We start from the raw sequence: 19,791 nt of genomic DNA on the forward strand, positions 1-19,791 counted from the left end.
CGCGCTATCTCAGAGTATGATATATTTTAGCGGGAGACTGAGAATTTCGGAATAACTGAGCTGCTCTGTATGAATTTAAGAATTATAATTGACATACTGTTAATTCTGCAGATCGTAGCTGATTTTTAAGTTTGTATTTTTAGATACCTACGCAGATCTGGTGATATAGACAAGTGCCAGGAAGTCGCAATATTATGTTGACATTTTGGGGATCATTATATTCTATTAATATTATTATAGAGATTCGATATTTTTTGTATTGACTGGTTTGTAATTTCTAGTATAAATATCCAGTAAAATACTACAAATATCCAATAAAATACTACTTTTCACAAGAAACAAATCTGTATATTATTACAAAAAAAAAAACGACAAATAAAAACTTATTCTTTAATTATTTTATTTGGCATGTGATACGTTACAGTATTTTTTTATAATGACAAAAGTAAGCTTTTCTATGATTCGCCAATAGGCCTACAGTGTTCACATGGATGAAAAAAAAAAATTATGGTCGGATCTGACTAGTATATGACTATTTTATTCTATTCTATTGACTTTTCGTCACATCTTGGATATCCTCTTCTTTCATATCTTTGTCACCCCAACCCCAAACACAATCTTCGTAAAAGTTGTGGCTTGTAGTTTCATTAGGAGCATTCAAAATCCCTTTGCCTTTAACATCTTTCCATGATCCGTCTCCTGTTCTTGCAACTCGCTTTCTAATCATGTCTTCGGATGCTATCTTTAGATCGTATGCTTGTCCGAAGAAAGCCCAAAAATCCAGAAAGGTAGTAGTTAAGTTCAAAAAGTAGTTTGAAAATTCGGCAGCCCTGTAGTCCCATGGAAAGGTATGGTGGTAGTTGTGCCAACCTTCTCCAATGGCGATGGCTTTTAAAACTTTGCTCTCTCTTGGATTTATAGTGCTAAAATAAAATATTAATATTTAATTATAAATATTATACACAGGTAAAAAAATAAAAAAAAGAGAAAAGCTGTATTGATACATTCTTATTCTTGGAAAACTTCAAGGAGATTTTACGTAACTATTCAAATTACATTGCAATCTATTCAGATGGGTCAAAATGTAGAAGCAGTGCTTACTTTGAACCAAAAATGAAGACTAACAAAGCATTTACTTTAAATAATCAATCCAGCATCATTTCTGCTGAAGTATGTGCTGTATATAAAGATCTTGAATAGTATTGTGAAAACCAGTGGAACAAAATTGTCATGTGTACTGATTCATAATTAGTATTAAATACCTTACAAAACTTTAAAGTCACAATTAACAGTAATATATTCATATCAAAAATGTTTCAACAGGTATTAAAATTATCAGCTTTATCATATGATGTTAAATTTGTATGGGTTAATGGCCATTCAGATATATTGGGTAATAGTATTGCGGATTCAATAGCTAAAAATCCACCAAAGAACCCACTATATTGATTGAAGAATCCAACACATGTGATCTCCTTGCATATATGTAAAACAGCATATTAAAATTAAATAAGACAGACGTTACACTAAGTAGAAATACAATGTTCTTGGTGTGACCACCTTTATTTGGTCTTACCATCGGAGTGGCAATCTTCCTCGGATTCTTTTATCATCTACCTTGCCTTCAACAACCAACCTCTCCATGCCTTCCATTCGTCTGGTAATGTGTCCAAAGTACCTCAATATATTTTGGTTGATGATTGTGGTAAGCCTAGTATTGATGTCCAGTTCTGTCAATATTGAGACATTTATGCGATGTGTCCTCTTCTTAGCATCCACCATTATTTGTGATAACAGAACCTAAGTAGTTGAAACGGCTTACCACTTCAAACCCCGCTACTTTTCGTATTTCCGGCTGGTTATTTCTAATTAGATAGATTACCATTACCTTGTTCTTCTGTACATTAATTTTAAGTCCATATTCACGACTAATAGTATTTAGTCTATTCATGATGTATTCAACGTCATTTCTTGGTGATGCTAGTACTAAAGTGTCGTCAGCATAGCGAAGATTGCTGATTTTTCGGCGTTCGACTGATATTCCTCCTTGCCATCCGTCGAATACTATGCGCATGATGTGTTCGCTATATATATTGAATAACGTGGGAGAGATAATACATCCTTGACGAATACCGGCTTTTAGTCTAAAATTATCGGAATATATGTTGTTGACTTTTACGTTTGCTGTGTTTTTGATATACAGTTGCTTCAGTAGGTATATTAGATGTTCGGGGGTACCCATTTCTCTCTGTATTCCCCACATTTAATGCCACTTTACATTATCGAACGCTTTCGAGTAGTCGACAATGCACAAATATGTTTCTAGATGTAATTTCCTAGATTTTTCTGTAATTTGTCTGAGATTGAGAATTTGTTCTCGTGTGCCTCTTCCAGGGACAAATCCACATTGTTCTTGTGGGATCTGTGGTAGAAGTATTGATTTTAATCTATCGTTAATTATAGTTAGCAGAACTTTACTTACGTGGGATATCAGGGCTATAGTGCGGTAGTTATTACAGTCAGTTGGTGAGCCTTTCTTATAAATGGGTATGAAAGTGAGCTTACACCAATCATCTGGCCATTGTCCTGTATTCCAGATTTCATTACACAGTTTGAACATTACTTTAATTCCATTGTTCTTCATGTTCATGTCTTCCATTTCTTTAAGTGCTTCCCTCGTGATTCCGTCTTCTCCTTGAGATTTTTCAGTTTTTAATTTTTTTATTCCTGTTTCTATTTCCGATTTTAAAATATGTGGTTCCTTTTCGTCATTTATTTCTTCTGGATTCACGTCTTCATGGTCACTATGAAACAACATTTCACAATATTGTTTTCATCTCGCTGCTATGCTATCTGGATTGGTGATGATCGTTCTCAAGATATCTTTAATTATCTGCGTTTGTGGTTTAAACTCTTTAGTTAAGTATTTACTTTGGCAAACAGTTCTCTAGATTCTTGACGGTCGGCGTGTTCTTGTAGTTATTTGCATATTTCTTTAATATGATTAACGCGCTATCTCAGAGTTGATTTTATGCCTCTGTTTACATCTAACTGGTCTAGTCTGTCGAACTAGTATAACTAAATCACATATTATTAACTATCCCTTACATGTCAATACAATTACGTGGCTGCTTCAAGAATTGCTAAAAGCAGGTTTAAAGACGCTATTAAATTTAAATGTAGTATTAAATGAAGATAATACAAACATTTTTAAATTGATTATATTTCTACAAAAAATTAAATTAAAGGTGTGAATGAAAATTTTGATCGTTTGAATGGATATTTCCTTTGTATGTGTACCTATTTGTTGCCCACCTATCTAACCGTAATTCATGTCTTGTGTATTATAATGAAGTCGCTCTGATTAACCTCTGATCTTGAAAAGTGTCCTCACATTTCATCAACATATGCTGGGAGTATGCCAAAAGTTAAAGTTAAACTATTTTCGAAAAAGGATAAGACTCAGATAACGGTGCCATGTCCAAAAGTTGTAACGATTTACGTATATGGGGGGCGTACATCTCCTGGATTCAATCTGTCACTGTCAATGCGTGGATTCTTTGAAGAAATGACAATGAGCATAATAACTCTGGCAGATTTCAAAATTATAGTAGCAGAGTATTTATGCAGGTCCAGCAATCGATATTCCAATGCAAGATTATTGGTCATCGTCCATTATGGTATAGTGAAAGACAAAGTTGCAAATATCCCTTTGGTTCAAAAAGCTTTATAAAATGCGAGAAGTTTAATGTTTTTTCTATGCTTTAATAAAGATAGAAATTGTTTTTAAAACTTTCACACTGAATAATTATTATAACTAGTAAGTTATTAATAATAATAATAATTATTCAGTGCCATTTTTTTTTATTAAAATTTTATCTGTTGAATCTTGATTTAATGCATAGTGTGCCATATATATGACATACAAAAAAAATAAAAAAAACTAACCAAGTAGCATTTTTTTTTTATATTATTACCACAATCTTGAAGTCAAGTTTGTAATCATAGATTTTTTTATAAAAAATAAAAAAATCATGCAGTAAGAAGTTAAGACATACCCCAAATAAAGATATAAACATTTTAAACATGTCTAGTACGCCACTCTCTATAAACCAAATAGAGAAATTAAAAGACAGAATTATTTTCAAATACGATTTTGTTTTTAAGCAGCAACAATTAGTAAAACGTAAAGGTATACATATTTTACAATAATTTGAATAATAAAATTCGTACTTTATACTAATGCTCATTAAAATAATGTTAATATCGGCACTTACGGTATTAATAAAATCGATATGAGTTGATAAAATACTTTCGAAATTACTATATTCATGTATTTAATTGTTGCCTATATTAAAATTCATAAATACTAATTTTGGATAACGAATAGTTAACCAATTCTATGGGACTTGGATTTTTTTAACGATTTAGAGTATTGGTTTAATTACTGGGCCGCGTTGTAGCATTTTTATATTCTTTCGTATGCATTAAAGTCACCCCGTATGACACCGAACACACCGAACGGTTAAAACACCGAAACAGTATTTTCAATCTTTTTGTATTGCTGGAGTTTATAATAAACACATTTTAAAGTTTTCGCCTGAAATAAACATCCACTTAGATTGCTGAGAAGCGTTTGCGGGGAAGAGAATTACATCACTTTCGCTGGAACCACTGTCAAAGGCAGTTGGTGTCCGTGTTAGTCCGAATTTTCTTCAAATTCGCAAATATTTTTTCGTTATTCGTTTTTATCGCTAATTAGTTAGTGAGCAGCTGAAAAAAATGTTGCATATTTCTTATTGTGAAGTCAAAGTCAGGTTTGGGAGAATCTTTAAATAGAACAGACGCAGGCGAGTGTCGGCGTTAAGAACCGGCAAATTTGTGCTGAAAAAGTGATTTATACTTAATGTAATGTGTCAGTTTTGAAAGAGTAACCACTGATTCTAAGTTTCTAAGTATCTAAGAGATTTGTGGCGTTTACAACAACTTTGAAGGATAACCACATGTTGCCATTGTGTCCAGTTGTATTCCCGTTTTTATGAAGCCAACTGTCTAATTTTGCTTCCCAGTGAATAATTTCCAGCCTCATTTTGTTTGTCCTAAGCCGTTTGACAATATTTCCGCAGTTTGGAGGTGCATTTGTTTGGTTTGCAGTGTAAGTCCAGTTCCTAACCCCAGAAATTTTAAAGAAATTTTAGTGAAATCTAGGTAACTTTTTTTGTTGAACTTTTAAAGGAAAAATAAACCTTTTCTAATAATAATTGCTTTCATAGCTGATTAAGAAATTGTAATAATTAAAATTGTAGATGTTAGGGTGTGGCCTAGCTGTCAGATGAATTGTTCTCAGTTTTAAAATTTAATATTGACATCTGACAGCTAGCTTTACTTTTTTTGAGACATTTGGTAAATAACTATTCATAACAGATCTTGTTTTACTTTGTTTTTTTTTTTAGAAAAAGGGTAACCTCTGTATGATATAGCTTAGGTTGGTTGGCAGCACTAGGTGAAGGTGAAAGTATGGACTAGGTTAGCATATAGAACATAGGTTATAGGACGAACACGTTGTGAATACACTTAATAAAATATAAAAGTTAATGTGTGTGTCATTACATGACCATAATAAATCTAATACATGGTGTCAGGTCTATAAGAACCATAAATTAGAATTCAGTTGTAAGGAACCTATAAAATGGAGTCCGCCAAGGCACCAAAAAATATTGTGTTCAATCAACACACAAGTCAAAATTATGAGAAGTTCAATATTAGTTTCTCTATTTATCTAACGCCAGTAATAAAGATGACGAAACTAAAATTGCAATTTTCTTAAATTCAACTGGTGAAGATCCAATGAATCCAATCATTGAGATCCAATTAGATCCAATCCAATCCCATTGTTTCATTCACTTATCCATGACCCAGTTCTCCAAATTAACTCTGAGCAGCCGTTCGCAAATGTTACGGTTTGTTTTGCTTACCCTATCTCTTAACGTTACTTTAATTTTGCCCTTTAAGATAATTCACCACCCACACGTGTATGCCTATATATAATTTCGGTTTACAACGTTCTTCGACGTCTTCCGATTTCCAATCTCCATCTCATTCTATCGTTCCATAGATCGTCTTCCAGTTCTCTTTCTCTGATTTCTTTATCAACTCCTTCTCTCCAACTTCTTCTAGGCCTTCCTGGTCTTCGCCTACCTCTTGGTTGCCATTCAAGAATTTGTCTTGGTATTCTATTCTCCGGCATTCTCCTTACGTGTCCGTACCATCTGAGTTGTGTCGTTTTGATGTCATCAACAATATTATGTGTAACCCCCATGATTTCTCGGACTCTCTCGTTTGTTATTCTGTCGCGTCTGGAGATTCCCGCCGAGCGGCGCCAGAAGTCCATTTCTGTTGCTCTAAGCATTTTCTCTGATCTGTCTTTTAGGGGCCACACTTCGCATCCATATGTTGTGATACTTTTTATTATGGTGTTGTATATTCTTCTTTTGTTGTCTTTGGAGATGTTTTTATCCCACAGTACGCTGTTTAGTAAGGCTATGCCTTTCCTTCCCTGTGTATTTCGTTCCTTAATGGCTGCATCTAATTTTCCGTCTTGAGTGATTTTTACTCCTAGGTATTTGTAGTTATCACATATTTTGATCTCTTGATTTTCCTCTACGAGAAGGTTATGTTGATCTCCTCGTGTATGCCAATTTGTGCAAATTAAACTGAATAATTTGCATTCATTTTCACGGTCTAAATGCATAAGTCTCATGCATAAATTTGTCTATACTACTAGTACAGTGCAGATTGTTATTGAGCAACGATGGACAACGAAGACGACTTATAATCAGCATTAGCTGTTTGTTTACTTAAAAAGTTAAAAGTGATAAAAGACAAAAAACCAAGAAGTTGGATTTAAAAAAAAGACACGTACTCTTGCATCTAACCCTACTTTTTCGCGTGATAAATTATACTCTGGTCGCACCGGTCCTTGAGACCGGTTTTGCTGTCCAAAAAAGTTCTGTAATTACTACATATAGGTTACAGTTTTGATATTATAAATTTAATAGCTTAGTGAATAAATAAATTTAATAACTTAGTGAATTTTTATATGTACACTCGCGATTATAAAATCCGGGTCATCTTGAAAATTTCAAGTTTCTTAAATATTTTTGCCTCTGGTGCAGTAATAACCTTTTTTTTGGCTATGTATTTTTTATTTGTCATCAATGTTTGCTTTGAAAAAAAAAACGGTTTTTTTTATTGTTTTTATTGAAAAAGCAGAAAACAAACCAAATTGTTAAAAAACAGACAGACAGACTTACGAAAGAAAAAATGAAAAATGCACAACGTGGTAAAACATCAGTGGAATTTCAATGACTAATATCGTGTATTGCCTCCCCTTGCTCTAATAAACTCTTGCAAACGACGGGGCATATTCTCAATTTTTCTCCGGATTACATGTTGAGGCATGTTATTCCACTCTCTCACTAACAGATCCTTAAGCTCCTGTGCGTTGTTAGGAGGAAGTGTATGGGTTTGAATACGTTTTTTCAAATCGTCCCAGAGATGTTTCATGGGATTCAGGTCCGGAGATCTAGCTGGCCAGGGTAACCTCGTCCAAGTTGCATACTGATCCCGGCAACGTGCGGTCGCGCGTTGACCTGCATAAAAACGGCGTCTTCTCCAATCCCTGCCATGGTGGGCATAACATGTTCTTCCAGAATCTCCCTAATGTACCTTCGTACAGTTAAGGACCCATTTTCGATGAAGGGTAATTCTGTGCGGAAGTTGGAAGATACATCTCCCCAAGCCATGACCGAGCCTCCACCAAATGGTATTCTTGGAGCAATGCAAGCTTATGAAAATCGTCATTATTCAATTATCCAATTCTCTCCACAGCTCCGTGTCCCCTCTCAGAACAAATTTGATCTCCTTCGACTATCAACAATTTATTTACACGTTACTAATATGATATAATATTATTTGACCCAAAATTCTCAAATTGAATATATTATGAATGTTTCTCTCGTTAAAACGCTTCCTCTACCTTGAGTTGTCCAATTCCTCGTTCTATGCAAAATTAACTATCAGTTCTCAGCAACCTCCTATGTTATTGGCAATATCAAACAAGATATTGCAATTTAGTGTCTTCAATGCTCTCCTTCGAATGCACGTACCTTTCCAATGATGCCAGCCTCTTTTCCTCTCTCCAAACTTAATTTCTCGTTCCGAAATAAACAACGATACGTAAAATACAAGTAGGAAAAGTTTACTTACAAATTTGTAAGAGATCAACTACGGTCAGATACACTGACTTCACCAACTCACAACTTATTTTTTATTACTTACTACCCCTGGAGACCACCTTGAAACCCAACCATTCACTTTAAGAAACTGGAACTAACTACCTTCTCTCATCTCCTCTATCCATCCATCCAACCTCTCATTATACACACCTATCTCACCACTTTCCAAATTCTCGGCCAATCAGAAATTTGCATACCACTCCCCACATAAAATCAGAAATACCTACAAACTTTTCTAATTCATATTATTTCTACAAGGACACTTAATTTCTACTGGGTATTTACAGATTCCGAAAAACCATTAACTTATTAACTATTTTTATTGTCCTGTTCATGGCGCAAACCCGGATTACGGAACACTTTATGGCTTATGGGAAAAAACCATCGTTAACTTCTATTCATTGTACTCGCACTATCCACTTGGTATATTTATACAAAAGATTATTTATGACTAAGATTACCTTTGGTTAATTCCAGGCAGTTCGGAGTATTTTTACTTTCTATAATCTCTGAAATATTGATTTCATCGTACATTTAATATTTTTACTCTTCAATTTTAAATACCACAACAATATATATATATATATATATATATATATATATATATATATATATATATATATATTATATAGTATTATATTATATATTATATTATTATATTAGTATTTTATAAGGGTTTTTGAAAATATATACTTACCGATCATACGGTTTGGTTCCATAAAGATGAGCAAAACTGTTAATAGCAAATGTTGCATGGAAGCCAAGCAGTAATCGGAGCACGTTCACTAAGAAAGAAATCGATAATGTTTCTCCCCAGAAGTAATACGGAATAAAAGTGGGTAAAACCATTGCCACTAAAGGTGCAATTGGATTATAATATCTGAAAAAAAAACAGTTTATTAATTAATTGAACAGTCACAATGTAGTAGTTAATTTTGAGATAATTTTGAAAGTTACTGTTTAATCAATCTCTTATAGAGAGGGAGCGGTCCAGAAAAGTATGAAATTGGCTTACATGCCGGCGTTTTTTTCTCTTAGTCTTTCTTAAGGACCTATACCTTCTAAGGTCTGATGAGTCCTTAACAAAGACAAAATACGTCATATTGTATGAAACGTACTACAAAAGTCTGTTTTCTTAACCTTTGTATTGTCTCTTACGCCTAGACTCAGTAGTAAAATTCAAATGTTTATATTTAATATATCGTAAATTTGAGACGTAGTGTTTCATGATATCCTTAAGATAAGGTTTATATACAATTTAACGTATTTGTGTTTTGCAATATCAGTTTGGTTTTCTTTGAAATGAAAGAAACACATCTGTTTTGAAGATGATGATGATGGAACAATAAGGATGGAAGATGAGGAAGATTAATCTACCAATTTAGAAACCGTTACTAGTGATTAAGAGTTAGTAGATAAAGAATTTTCTGAAAAAGACCATGTATCTACGGTTGATGATGACAAAGATGAATGCGAAAATTCGGAAAATGAAATAGAAGTTCTAGAACAAGAAGATTTACAATATACTGCTCGCGATGGGACAGTTAAGAACAAATATCCGTCACGTCAGTCACGTGTAAGGTAAGTGGTGGCTCAAGTGCTACGACATATTTTCTTACTAAATTTGTGGGTTTTACTAATTGCGTTGTATATTGTTTAGATCCATCAATATACTAAATCTTGTACCAGATCCCACCAGATATGCCACTCAACGAATTACTGATGAACCTATAATTTCACTGAGATTGTTTTTCACTGATGAAATGCTCAATCTACTCTTAATGGAAACTAACAAAGAACGTATAACAAATAAATTAAATGAAATTATAACACTAGCAGAAAAACAACAAGGTTTTAGGTCAGAAAGATCATAAAACGACGCTATATTTATAATGAGTCAAGTGCAGGAGAAATTACTAGAATACAATAAACCGGCATATTTATGTTTTGTGGACCTTAAGAAGGCATTTGATCGGGGCTAATTAAAGGACTTTTAAAAACGATTGAAAATATCTACCAAAACAACACAATAAAAATAAAATGACAAAAAGTAAAAAAAACTGACCCTATTGAAGCTGGCAATGGGATAAGACAGGTAGATTGTCTAAGCCCGCTACCGTTCAACCTGATTATCGATCTTCTTCTGCTCCTTTCTTTTTATATGTAGGCTTTAAAGCCTGTTTCTTTTTCAATATTTCCCCTACTAAATTGTTTAAATTATCGCACCATCTTTTTTTTTTTTGGTCTGTCAATACTTCTTCATCCATTTGGTGACTTATCTTGTTCTATTCGTGCTATCGTATCCTCTGCCATTCTACTAATATGTTCGTTTTACTTCTGTTTTTGTTTTGTCACCGATCCGTTTATGTCTTCTATATTGCATGCTCTTCTCTTTGCTTCTCTCCCTATCCAACAGACTTTTCGCCGAAGTATTTCCATACGCGCTATCTCAGAGTGTCGTCTTGTTTTAGATGTGTCAGTCTCCGTCGTGTATGTTAATATAGGCCTAATTGCTGCTTTATGGATTTTTGTTTTTGTGTTTTGTCTTAGGTTTTTATTCTTCCAGATTGTGTCATTAAGGGATCCCGCCGCTTTATTTGCTTTTAAACTTTATTGTCGTACTTTTTCTTCAACATCTCTATAACTATTTATATCTATTTCCAGATATCTAAACTTTGCTTTCTGCTTTATTATTTTCCCATCAATTTCGATTTTATACGTAGTGGGTATTTAGATGTCATAAATTTGGTTTTTTCTGCTGATATGATCATATTGTATTTTTTGGCTGTTATAAAGAGAAGTTATTAAAGTGGAGTGGGCTTAACGAGTCGCCCTGTCTGACTCCGCTGTGTACTGGTATACACTGTATTGGTTTTCCATTTCTCTTTGCCTGTATTCGATTATGGAAGTAGATGTTTTCAATGGTTTGTATAATATTGATTGGTTCTTTTCAATTATACAGTATGCGTAAGGCGTCTTCGACTTGGATGCGATCGAAAGCCTTTGTCAGGTCTATAAAACATAGATATACTGGTACATAGTACTTGATGGCCTTTTGTATAATTTGCCTTACAAATGTAGCATGTACATGTAAAGTACAAATACGGCGTCTACGCAGAATCTTCTGGATCTGAATCTTCATTGTTCGTCTGATAAAGTTGTTAGTTTATTGATTTTGTTGGCTAGAACTTTTGTGGTAAGCTTAAGTGCGGTGTTCAGTAGATTTATACCTTTATATTTGTTGGGGTCTTCTTTATCTCCTTTTTTGGTGGAACACTGATATCATTACGCTGTTTCTTCATGCGTCTGGTCTTGCAGTGCAATATTAGTTTTTGCAATAAGATTATGGATGATATAATAAAAAAGTAAGAACTAAATGATACCAAATGGGAGAAAAACGGCATAGAATAATTTGCTATGTAGACGCAATACTCTCTCAGAATGAAGATGACTACCAACGTATGCTGCACCAATTTAATATAACATGTTAATTTCACATAAAAAGACGAAATGCATGGTTATAATAGCAAATTTATTAAGGTATAAATTGGAGCTGGAAGGTCTGATAATAGAACATGTAATGGAGTTTGAATATCTAGGCATCACATTATCTAGCTACAAAAAGCTCGAAACAGAAGTGGAAGATCAAGTTAGTAGAGCAAACAGAGCCGCAGGTTGCCTGAATAAAACAATATGGAGAAATAAATATATCGGGAAAGAAATGAAAGGCAAAATTTACAAAACAGTCATCAGACCACTAATGCCATACGCGGCAGAAACACGACCTGACACATAGGAGACAAAAAGAATGTTAGAAACAACAGAGAGATAAAAACACTTAAGAAAATTGATAGTAAAACACTATGGGGCAGAGCTAGAAGTACAGATATACGACGTAGATGCAAGGTGAAGAACATCAAAAACTTGGTAATAAATACAAGAGTAGAATGGAACGATCCTATAAGCCGAATGACAACAAATAGAGTAGTAAAGATGGCAAGAGACGGTTCCCCAATAGGAAGACGATCAGTAAGAAGACCACGAAAACGATGGAATGACAACTTACTGAAGACACATTGAAAAATAGACAGAGTCATGTCTACATAAAAATAAGAAAAATAATTGTTGTTTGACGTTTTGATTTTCACTGCATAAATCATATTTAAAAAAAGGAACAGTTAAAAAAATAGCGAGGTGTTATTAAAAGCAAAAGTTAGACGGTTATATTTTCCAATTTGATGGGTGACTTACTTTTTTCATGATTTTGTAGATAAATATTTAAAAAATAAAGTAGAAGTTCAGGCACTTGAGCCCACTTTGACCTTTGACTGCTGCGGATTAAACAAAACTATCGTTTCTGATGGTGTTTAGTTCATCTCAGATGTTGTTTCTATTTAAATTTTCTGAACACCATGAGAAATGATCAGAACACTATTAGAGATGCTCTGAATAACAGCAGAGACGACCTAAACACCATCAAAGGCTATGGTACGATTTAATCCGTGGATGTCAAAGGTCAAAATGCGCTTAAGTGTCTTACATCCTACTAATATTACACTTAAACTACTAAGCGTTATAGCCAAATCCCAACATATTAGCGGCTTTTACTGATATTTTATTATCATCCTGGATCAAATCAATATCTAACATTCTATTAACTCTTTTAAAGCGTTGGAAATCATCTGCAAACATTATCGCATCTGTGTATTTTAATTTATGAATTAAGTCATTAATAAACAAATAAAACAAAACAACAAGGGGGAACTGTGAGCCTCCTGTGGCCGACCAAAGGTAAGCGTAATAACATTAGAGCAATAGTTTATAATTTTTCCTGTTTGAATATGTCCACAAATTAGTTAAAAATACTTAACATAAAATTTTCTGTACGATAAACCGTTAATAATATGATAATTTATTGTCTTTAACTTAATGAATTTCTTTCGTCTCTTATCCAATGTATACAACAAAATGTACTTACAAAGTACACACCTGTAAACTATTTATGGAATACGACACTCTCTTTAGACTATTCAAACTGTTTGCTCCTTACACGAAAACATTTCTAGTCTAATCTCCACAACCTTATTCTTTAAGGACTCAAAATCCAAAAAAGCGTTACTCACTCAACTTTGCCGGATTTTTCCCTTTCTCCTCTCTTAGTCTTTTCAATTTCATTGGTAAATAATGTATTTATAAATCACCTGAGCTTAGTTTAACATTCGATTACTCGCAGCAAAATTTAGAACGTAAGTGCTCGCACACGGTCTAGAATTTTGGATTCGACTTTTTCAGTTTCTGTTAAATCGTTCTGAAAATTGACCACAGTTTATGTTTATTTAGTTTATATATAGTTATGTTTATATATAGTTATTTAAATATGTTTTTTTTGTGATAAGTGTGAGGCTTTTCGTGAGGCCCTCCTAAGGGCAAGGCAAGCAAACCAAAATAGAAACATTGAGGTCCTCCCCCTTTAATATACCACTCTCCCCAACAATGGAGACCACCGACATAGAGATAGACGAACATCCAACGGAAGCCAACCAAGCAAACCCGACCGTGAGGCTCATAGATCCATCTCCCTCTGCCGAGGAACTTTAATGGAGCGTCAAACTCAATACTAGTGACCAGTCCACGTCGCTGTGTGGCAACGCTGCGGTGGACCTGACCCTGATGAAAACACCCTATCGTCCACCCACTCCACCATCCTCCACCCCGGATGGGGAAGCATCAACATCTTCCACCTCTCAGGCACTATCCTCTCAGGCTAGTGTCATAATTGATATAGTCGAGTAAATTAAGGAAACATCCCTTACCAGGTAATCTAATAGCTAGTGATATAGACTTAAAATAGCTTCGATCGGGTTAAAAGGACTTAAGACACTGCACGTAAACATCGAAAGGACCTAGGTGGCACAGGACCGGATACACGCGAAAATGAACAAAATGCCAATATTAGCCTGTTATATATCACCGAATATAAACACTACACAACACAGACAAGGTAGAAAATATCTTCGAGGTGTCAATTACAGCAAAGCACTTTATGATCGTTGGCGATGTAGACGCCAAATCCATTCCATGGGGGTCCCCAAGAAAGGACAAGTGGGAAATATAGAAGGGAAACATAGTGGGAAATATAATAGATTTCATCGACAGACCTGGCAGTGGTCAATATTGGTAAATACACCTTTGAAATAGGTGCATTACGAAGTCACATAGATATTACCTTAGCATAGAATATCTTTGCCAAAAAAGTTACAAGTTAAGATGTGCTAGATAAGAGCATCTTTACCCTACACAGATACATCGTATTTAAAATTGGCATAAAGATCACAACTAAGAACGGCAGAAAGACACTCGAATTCAACAAAGCAAGATTTGCTAAACAGATAAGCAACTTACAAGAAGAAACTACCGACTTTTTCACCTTTAGGAACGCAATCATAAAAACACACAATCTGAGCAGTAAGAGTGAACATGTTACATATACCGGAAGGTCATTTGGCTACTGAATGCAAGAAAAAAACCATAGGTCTTAATTGTAATATACCTGGCCATGTAGCAAAGTTGAGGAGGTGTCCTGGGTTCAACTGTCTGATCAAGGATAAGCACAATAGGCTATAGTATATAAAAACAGAAGCATTCGATTCCAAGGTCCGAGGTCAAATACGGAAAATACAAGTCAGGAGTTGAGGATACTCCAAACAAGTGTGGGAACGGCTAGATTGTCCCATCATCTGGCCGAGGCTGCTGCAAGGGAAAAGAACATAGACATACTCGTTACGGCTAAGCCAAACCCAACAGCGGTTAAGAGAAAAGGCTGGTTTGTGGATGCGACTACGCGCTATCTCAGAGTAATCTGTAACAGGAAGCTGCGATTATATGAAATAAAGGAAAAGGAAGGGTATATGATCGTCCGGATTTAGGAATTGCAGCTAGTGTACTGCTATCTCTCTTCTAATATAACGGTGGGTAATTATAAGATGAAGATAGATAAGATCATGGAGGAGGTGATGAGTATGAGAGGAGAATGCATGGTGCTTTCAACGCAAAAGTAGCGGAGTGGGGGTCCCTTATCATCGATATGCACGGTAGAACATTATCTGATTGGGTGGGTACTTTGGATTTAGTAGTACTGAACACCCGTCTGGAACACACATTCCTAAGGAGAGGTACTGATACGTACATTCATATTACCATGGTTACACAGGAAGTGGCAGCAAAAAGAAAAGATTGGTTAGTCTTGCTAGACTATACCGGAAATAAACATCAATATATCGGATTTTTAATAACCGGAGCAGGAACTACTAACAAGGTTCGCAGAGAGAGAAAAAAAGGTTGGGTTAGGTTAGGTTAGGTTGAGTTCCGGTATAATTGTTTCTTACTTTTTTTGTAGCATCACTAGTCGATCGCCTTCAATATCACTCAAATCAATAGTCTTTCCTTTACTTATAACATCGGGATGTTTTCTAACATGTAACCATCCAATATGACAAAAGATGAATCCTCTCGTTGAGTTATGGGGATCAGCATCAGTATCGGTATATTTGTGATGTAACCTATGATTCCTTGCCCAACTGTAGATGGTATCCTGGTAGGAGACAGTAAATATAAACATGATGAACAGTTTTAGTGGAAGTGTAACCTTATACGCTCGGTGAGACCATAGACGATGGGCACCACCTGTCACCCCAATAAGAGTGAAGAAGTAAACTACCACAGCTAAAAATAAAAGGGGTAGTTAAGAGAGCAATAATTAACAGGATAAAGGTATTGAAAAATAATCCATAAAAGATGTTAAGCTTTAATATTTTTTGTTAAAAACGTACTACTTTAATTTAAGCTGAATAATATAAGATCCACCAATAATTGTTTTTTAAACCGTTCATAATAACTCTGCCTGGTGTAGTTGATGGATCGATTGGCTAGCTGCTCAGCTGTCACTGCCGGTACCAAGCTTGGATTTAGAAGCGTTTTATTATTTAACCCTTAAAATTTAAATTGTACTGTACTAATAATACCTCGTAGACTGTGACTTTTTTTTAAGTTTTAAACTGCCTATTATAAACTGAACTGATTCCTTTTTTAAATACCCATTTAAAATATCTATATTATCATTCAATCTAGCAATAGGGTATATATAAAACCCAAACGCCGAGTTTTGAGGTATTATTAGTTTTATTGTTGCGATGGATGGTGACGTTAAATAATTACTTTTTTTAAACACTGTTATGTGAAGGAGAACTCACATTTAAGAGATGTTCTTCTTCTTGATGTGCCTATCCGTTACGAATGTTGGCGATCATCATGGCAATCTTTATCTTATCTGCAGCAGTGCGGAAAAGCTGCACAGATGTTGTATTGAACCAGCTTCTGAGGTTCTTTAACCAAAATGTTCTTCTTCTTCATCTTGGCGTGCTGTACTCGATCAAACGCTTTCTCGTAGTCAACCAGACATGCGTATACGTCGCAGTTGACGTGTCTGCATCTTTGGAATAAAACTTTTACTGAGAACAAAGCCTCTCTAGTACCAACAGCATTTGTGAACCCGAACTGATTGGAGGAAATTTGACTTTCACACAGCTTGTAGATTTATTCTCTTGGTATTTCTCCAGTTGTATATGTTGGTGAATATCTTTGCGATTATTGCTATTGTTTCGTTGTCTATTAGTTTAAGTAGTTCTGCTTGTATATTATCAGGGCCTGCCGCTTTGCCATCATTTAACTGTGTTATTGCGGAGTAAACTTGCTGCTGTAATATTCTTGGTCCATCATTTACCTCTTCTTCTAGCTCAAAGATGTTACCTCTTTGGTATTCAAATAGTTTTTCTAGATATTCTTTCCACGTTCTTATTTTACTCTGTTTGTCCAAGATGATGTTTCCGTCAGAATCAGTTATATTTTCTTTCTGCCTTCGTCTTAATCCTCCTGTGAGTTCTTTAACTTTCTTATGTACATTGTGACTATTGTACTTTGACTGCAGAGTCTCAATTTCTTCGCATCTTTCTCTTGCTTATTTTTCTTTCGCTTCTCTGATTTTCCTTCTTATTAATATATTTATGTTTTTATATTTGTCTGGGTCATTTTTGACTTCTCTTATCTCGCCCATTAGTTTCAGGATCTTATCTGTCATCCATGATTTTTTCTTTATTAATCTATCTGTCTTTAAGTGTTTACCCTTTATATTTTGCACTATTTCTGTAATATGTTTGATTGTTTGTGCTTCGTTCGATTCGTCTCTAATTGCAGTCACTTGCTCGTTTAAAGTGGCTTGGACTCTCATCCTTATATCAAGGTCTTTCAGCATACGAAGGTCGTATGATTGTGCTTTCCTTTTCTGCACTGTTTTGAGTTTTACTCGAAATACTCCCACCAGTGGAACGTGGTCTGTCTCCAAGTCTGCTCCAGGATGTCTTGACAGATGTAAAGCTGTTTCGGAATCTTTTATTTACTAAAATGTAGTCTATTTGATTGCTAATAATTCTCCCGGGTCTGTCTTGAGGGGATTTGTACGTGTACAGCTTGCGAGGTGGTAATTGGAAGAATGTGTTGGTGACAACTAGTTCTGGGTCTTCTGCGAATTTTTCTAGGAGGTCTCCTCATTTAAGCGGTAAGTTTTGTTTATTCTTATGTTTTAAACATAAAATATAAAAAGATTTTCTTATCCTCTTACAGTTCTTTCTGCACTTTCTTTATCAATCTTTGCAGTTTTAATGCACTGCTACTACTACGGAGCGATGTTCTGTCAATATGTCAATAATAATCGTTCACTATCGTGTTTTTACCGACGAAGTAAGAAAGCGATTCGACCTAAGGGTCATTGCGTTTGTTATTGATTTTTTTTTGCCACAAACACATGCTGTAAGTTTGAATAAACTTAGATTCATTGACCTAAAATTTCGAGAATTCTTTGCGTAAATATTTCATTTAGAAAATTTATATTAAGGGTATATAATATGATTAAATTTCGTAATGAATAATATTATAATAGCACCAAAAAGCTTTTTCTGATTTGACAGATTGCAGTCCAAAGCTCTTTATTTATCAATGTTAAAGTTTTAAGTAGCAATTAGTTTACCATTTGAATAATCGTTTATTTTAATTTGGTCGAGGACGGAAATCTACGAGCGTTAAGCTTTTAAATTGTTGAAGTTGTTATTTATCTTTTTTTTTTATTATGAACAAATACATTTTTTGACGTTTAACATTTTGTTGATAATTTTATTCTATTTAAGATATATTTTTTGCAATATCTAGGTAAGCATGTCAATTTTAGTAGTTTTGCTTTTTTATTTTTTTTTATATATTTTCTGAAAAATTTGAGTCCTTTATTACTCTCGAGTTAGGAATATTATTGGCGCCCACCTTTTGCAGTTTAGCTATATTCAGTATTTCTTGCAAATATATTTTTACCCATTACAATTACGCTCCGATTCTGAGCAACGAGAACGTATTGATCTTGTGTGCGATCGGCTTATTCTTGCCCCTCTTCTCTTTTTTGATCACCTTGAGCTTATTTTTCGTTACAATGTATAGAGGATTTTATTGCAAATCTTTCTACATCGATAAACAACATTCCATGAAAAGTATAATATTATTTTAGACAGCTTTAAAGCTTCAAATTTATTTACAAAGCTCAACAGGTCGTGAAGTCGTACAGATTCTAGGTAAATCGGTTTTGTTGCGTTTTTAGCCTCCTACGGCAGGGGTTTTAGGAGGAAGCCCGGGAGTAAAATTGGTAAACTTCTTGCATTTTTTTTGTGGTCCCAAAGTGGTTGTTTGTATGATTTTTATAGGTTCAGTGGCATTTCCGTCTCTGACGACTGGAGTATATAAGTTAATATGAAAATCATAATGAAGTTTTTATATATTTTATAAGTTTTGAGTACACAGTCCTAACGTGCATTCCTTATGTGATGACTTCAATAACAAGCTAACACTATTTGTACTGTAGTAATACAATTTTGTCTAAAAAATTCTTAGAATTGTGAAGAATTCTAATTCTAATAGAATATTGTGGAAATTTAGATAAAATATGGAGAGAGCGAACTTACCAAATAGAAAAGTTTGCCACATGACTTGTAAGGTAACAAGTTTCCAAACACCAAACAGTGCTATTATATGGTAAAAAATAGTTCTAATTATATTGTACCAAACTAGATCTTGCTTGATTGGTCCTTTTCCATCTGAATAAATGGCTTTTGGGTGTTCTTGTGGAAAATTGTTTGGTAGAGGTGTTGCTTGTACAGAATCATCAGGTAAAGGAGCCATTTCAAACTAAAACTAATCAAAAAAATAACCTAATAAATAAAATTATAATATAATATATCATATAGTACTTGGACCCTATCGATCATATATGTTCATATTCTCGATACCAACTAGGTTTTGGTTGGGCGGTCTAAAACCTGCCTTACACGTCCGTGTAAAGGAACTGATTTATCATTTTTTTGTACATATATACATACGATATTCATACTCTGAGATAGCGCGT

General features: G+C 34.4%; 1 protein-coding gene across 1 annotated transcript; it reads right to left on the bottom strand.

The window, feature by feature from the left end:
• Positions 1 to 376: 376 nt before the first annotated feature.
• LOC140432009 ((11Z)-hexadec-11-enoyl-CoA conjugase-like) lies at positions 377 to 19,584 on the bottom strand. Its single transcript, XM_072519872.1, has 4 exons — positions 19,352 to 19,584; positions 15,683 to 16,019; positions 8,995 to 9,177; positions 377 to 923 (listed from the first exon to the last, which is right to left on the bottom strand). Exons 1-4 carry the CDS (start codon positions 19,566 to 19,568, stop codon positions 548 to 550), a joined length of 1,113 nt encoding a protein of 370 aa, XP_072375973.1. The 5' UTR covers positions 19,569 to 19,584; the 3' UTR covers positions 377 to 547.
• Between the last annotated feature and the right edge of the window lie 207 nt (positions 19,585 to 19,791).

This window comes from Diabrotica undecimpunctata, unplaced genomic scaffold (assembly GCF_040954645.1).
Source record: "Diabrotica undecimpunctata isolate CICGRU unplaced genomic scaffold, icDiaUnde3 ctg00002541.1, whole genome shotgun sequence".
NCBI classification, from domain to species: domain Eukaryota; kingdom Metazoa; phylum Arthropoda; class Insecta; order Coleoptera; family Chrysomelidae; genus Diabrotica; species Diabrotica undecimpunctata.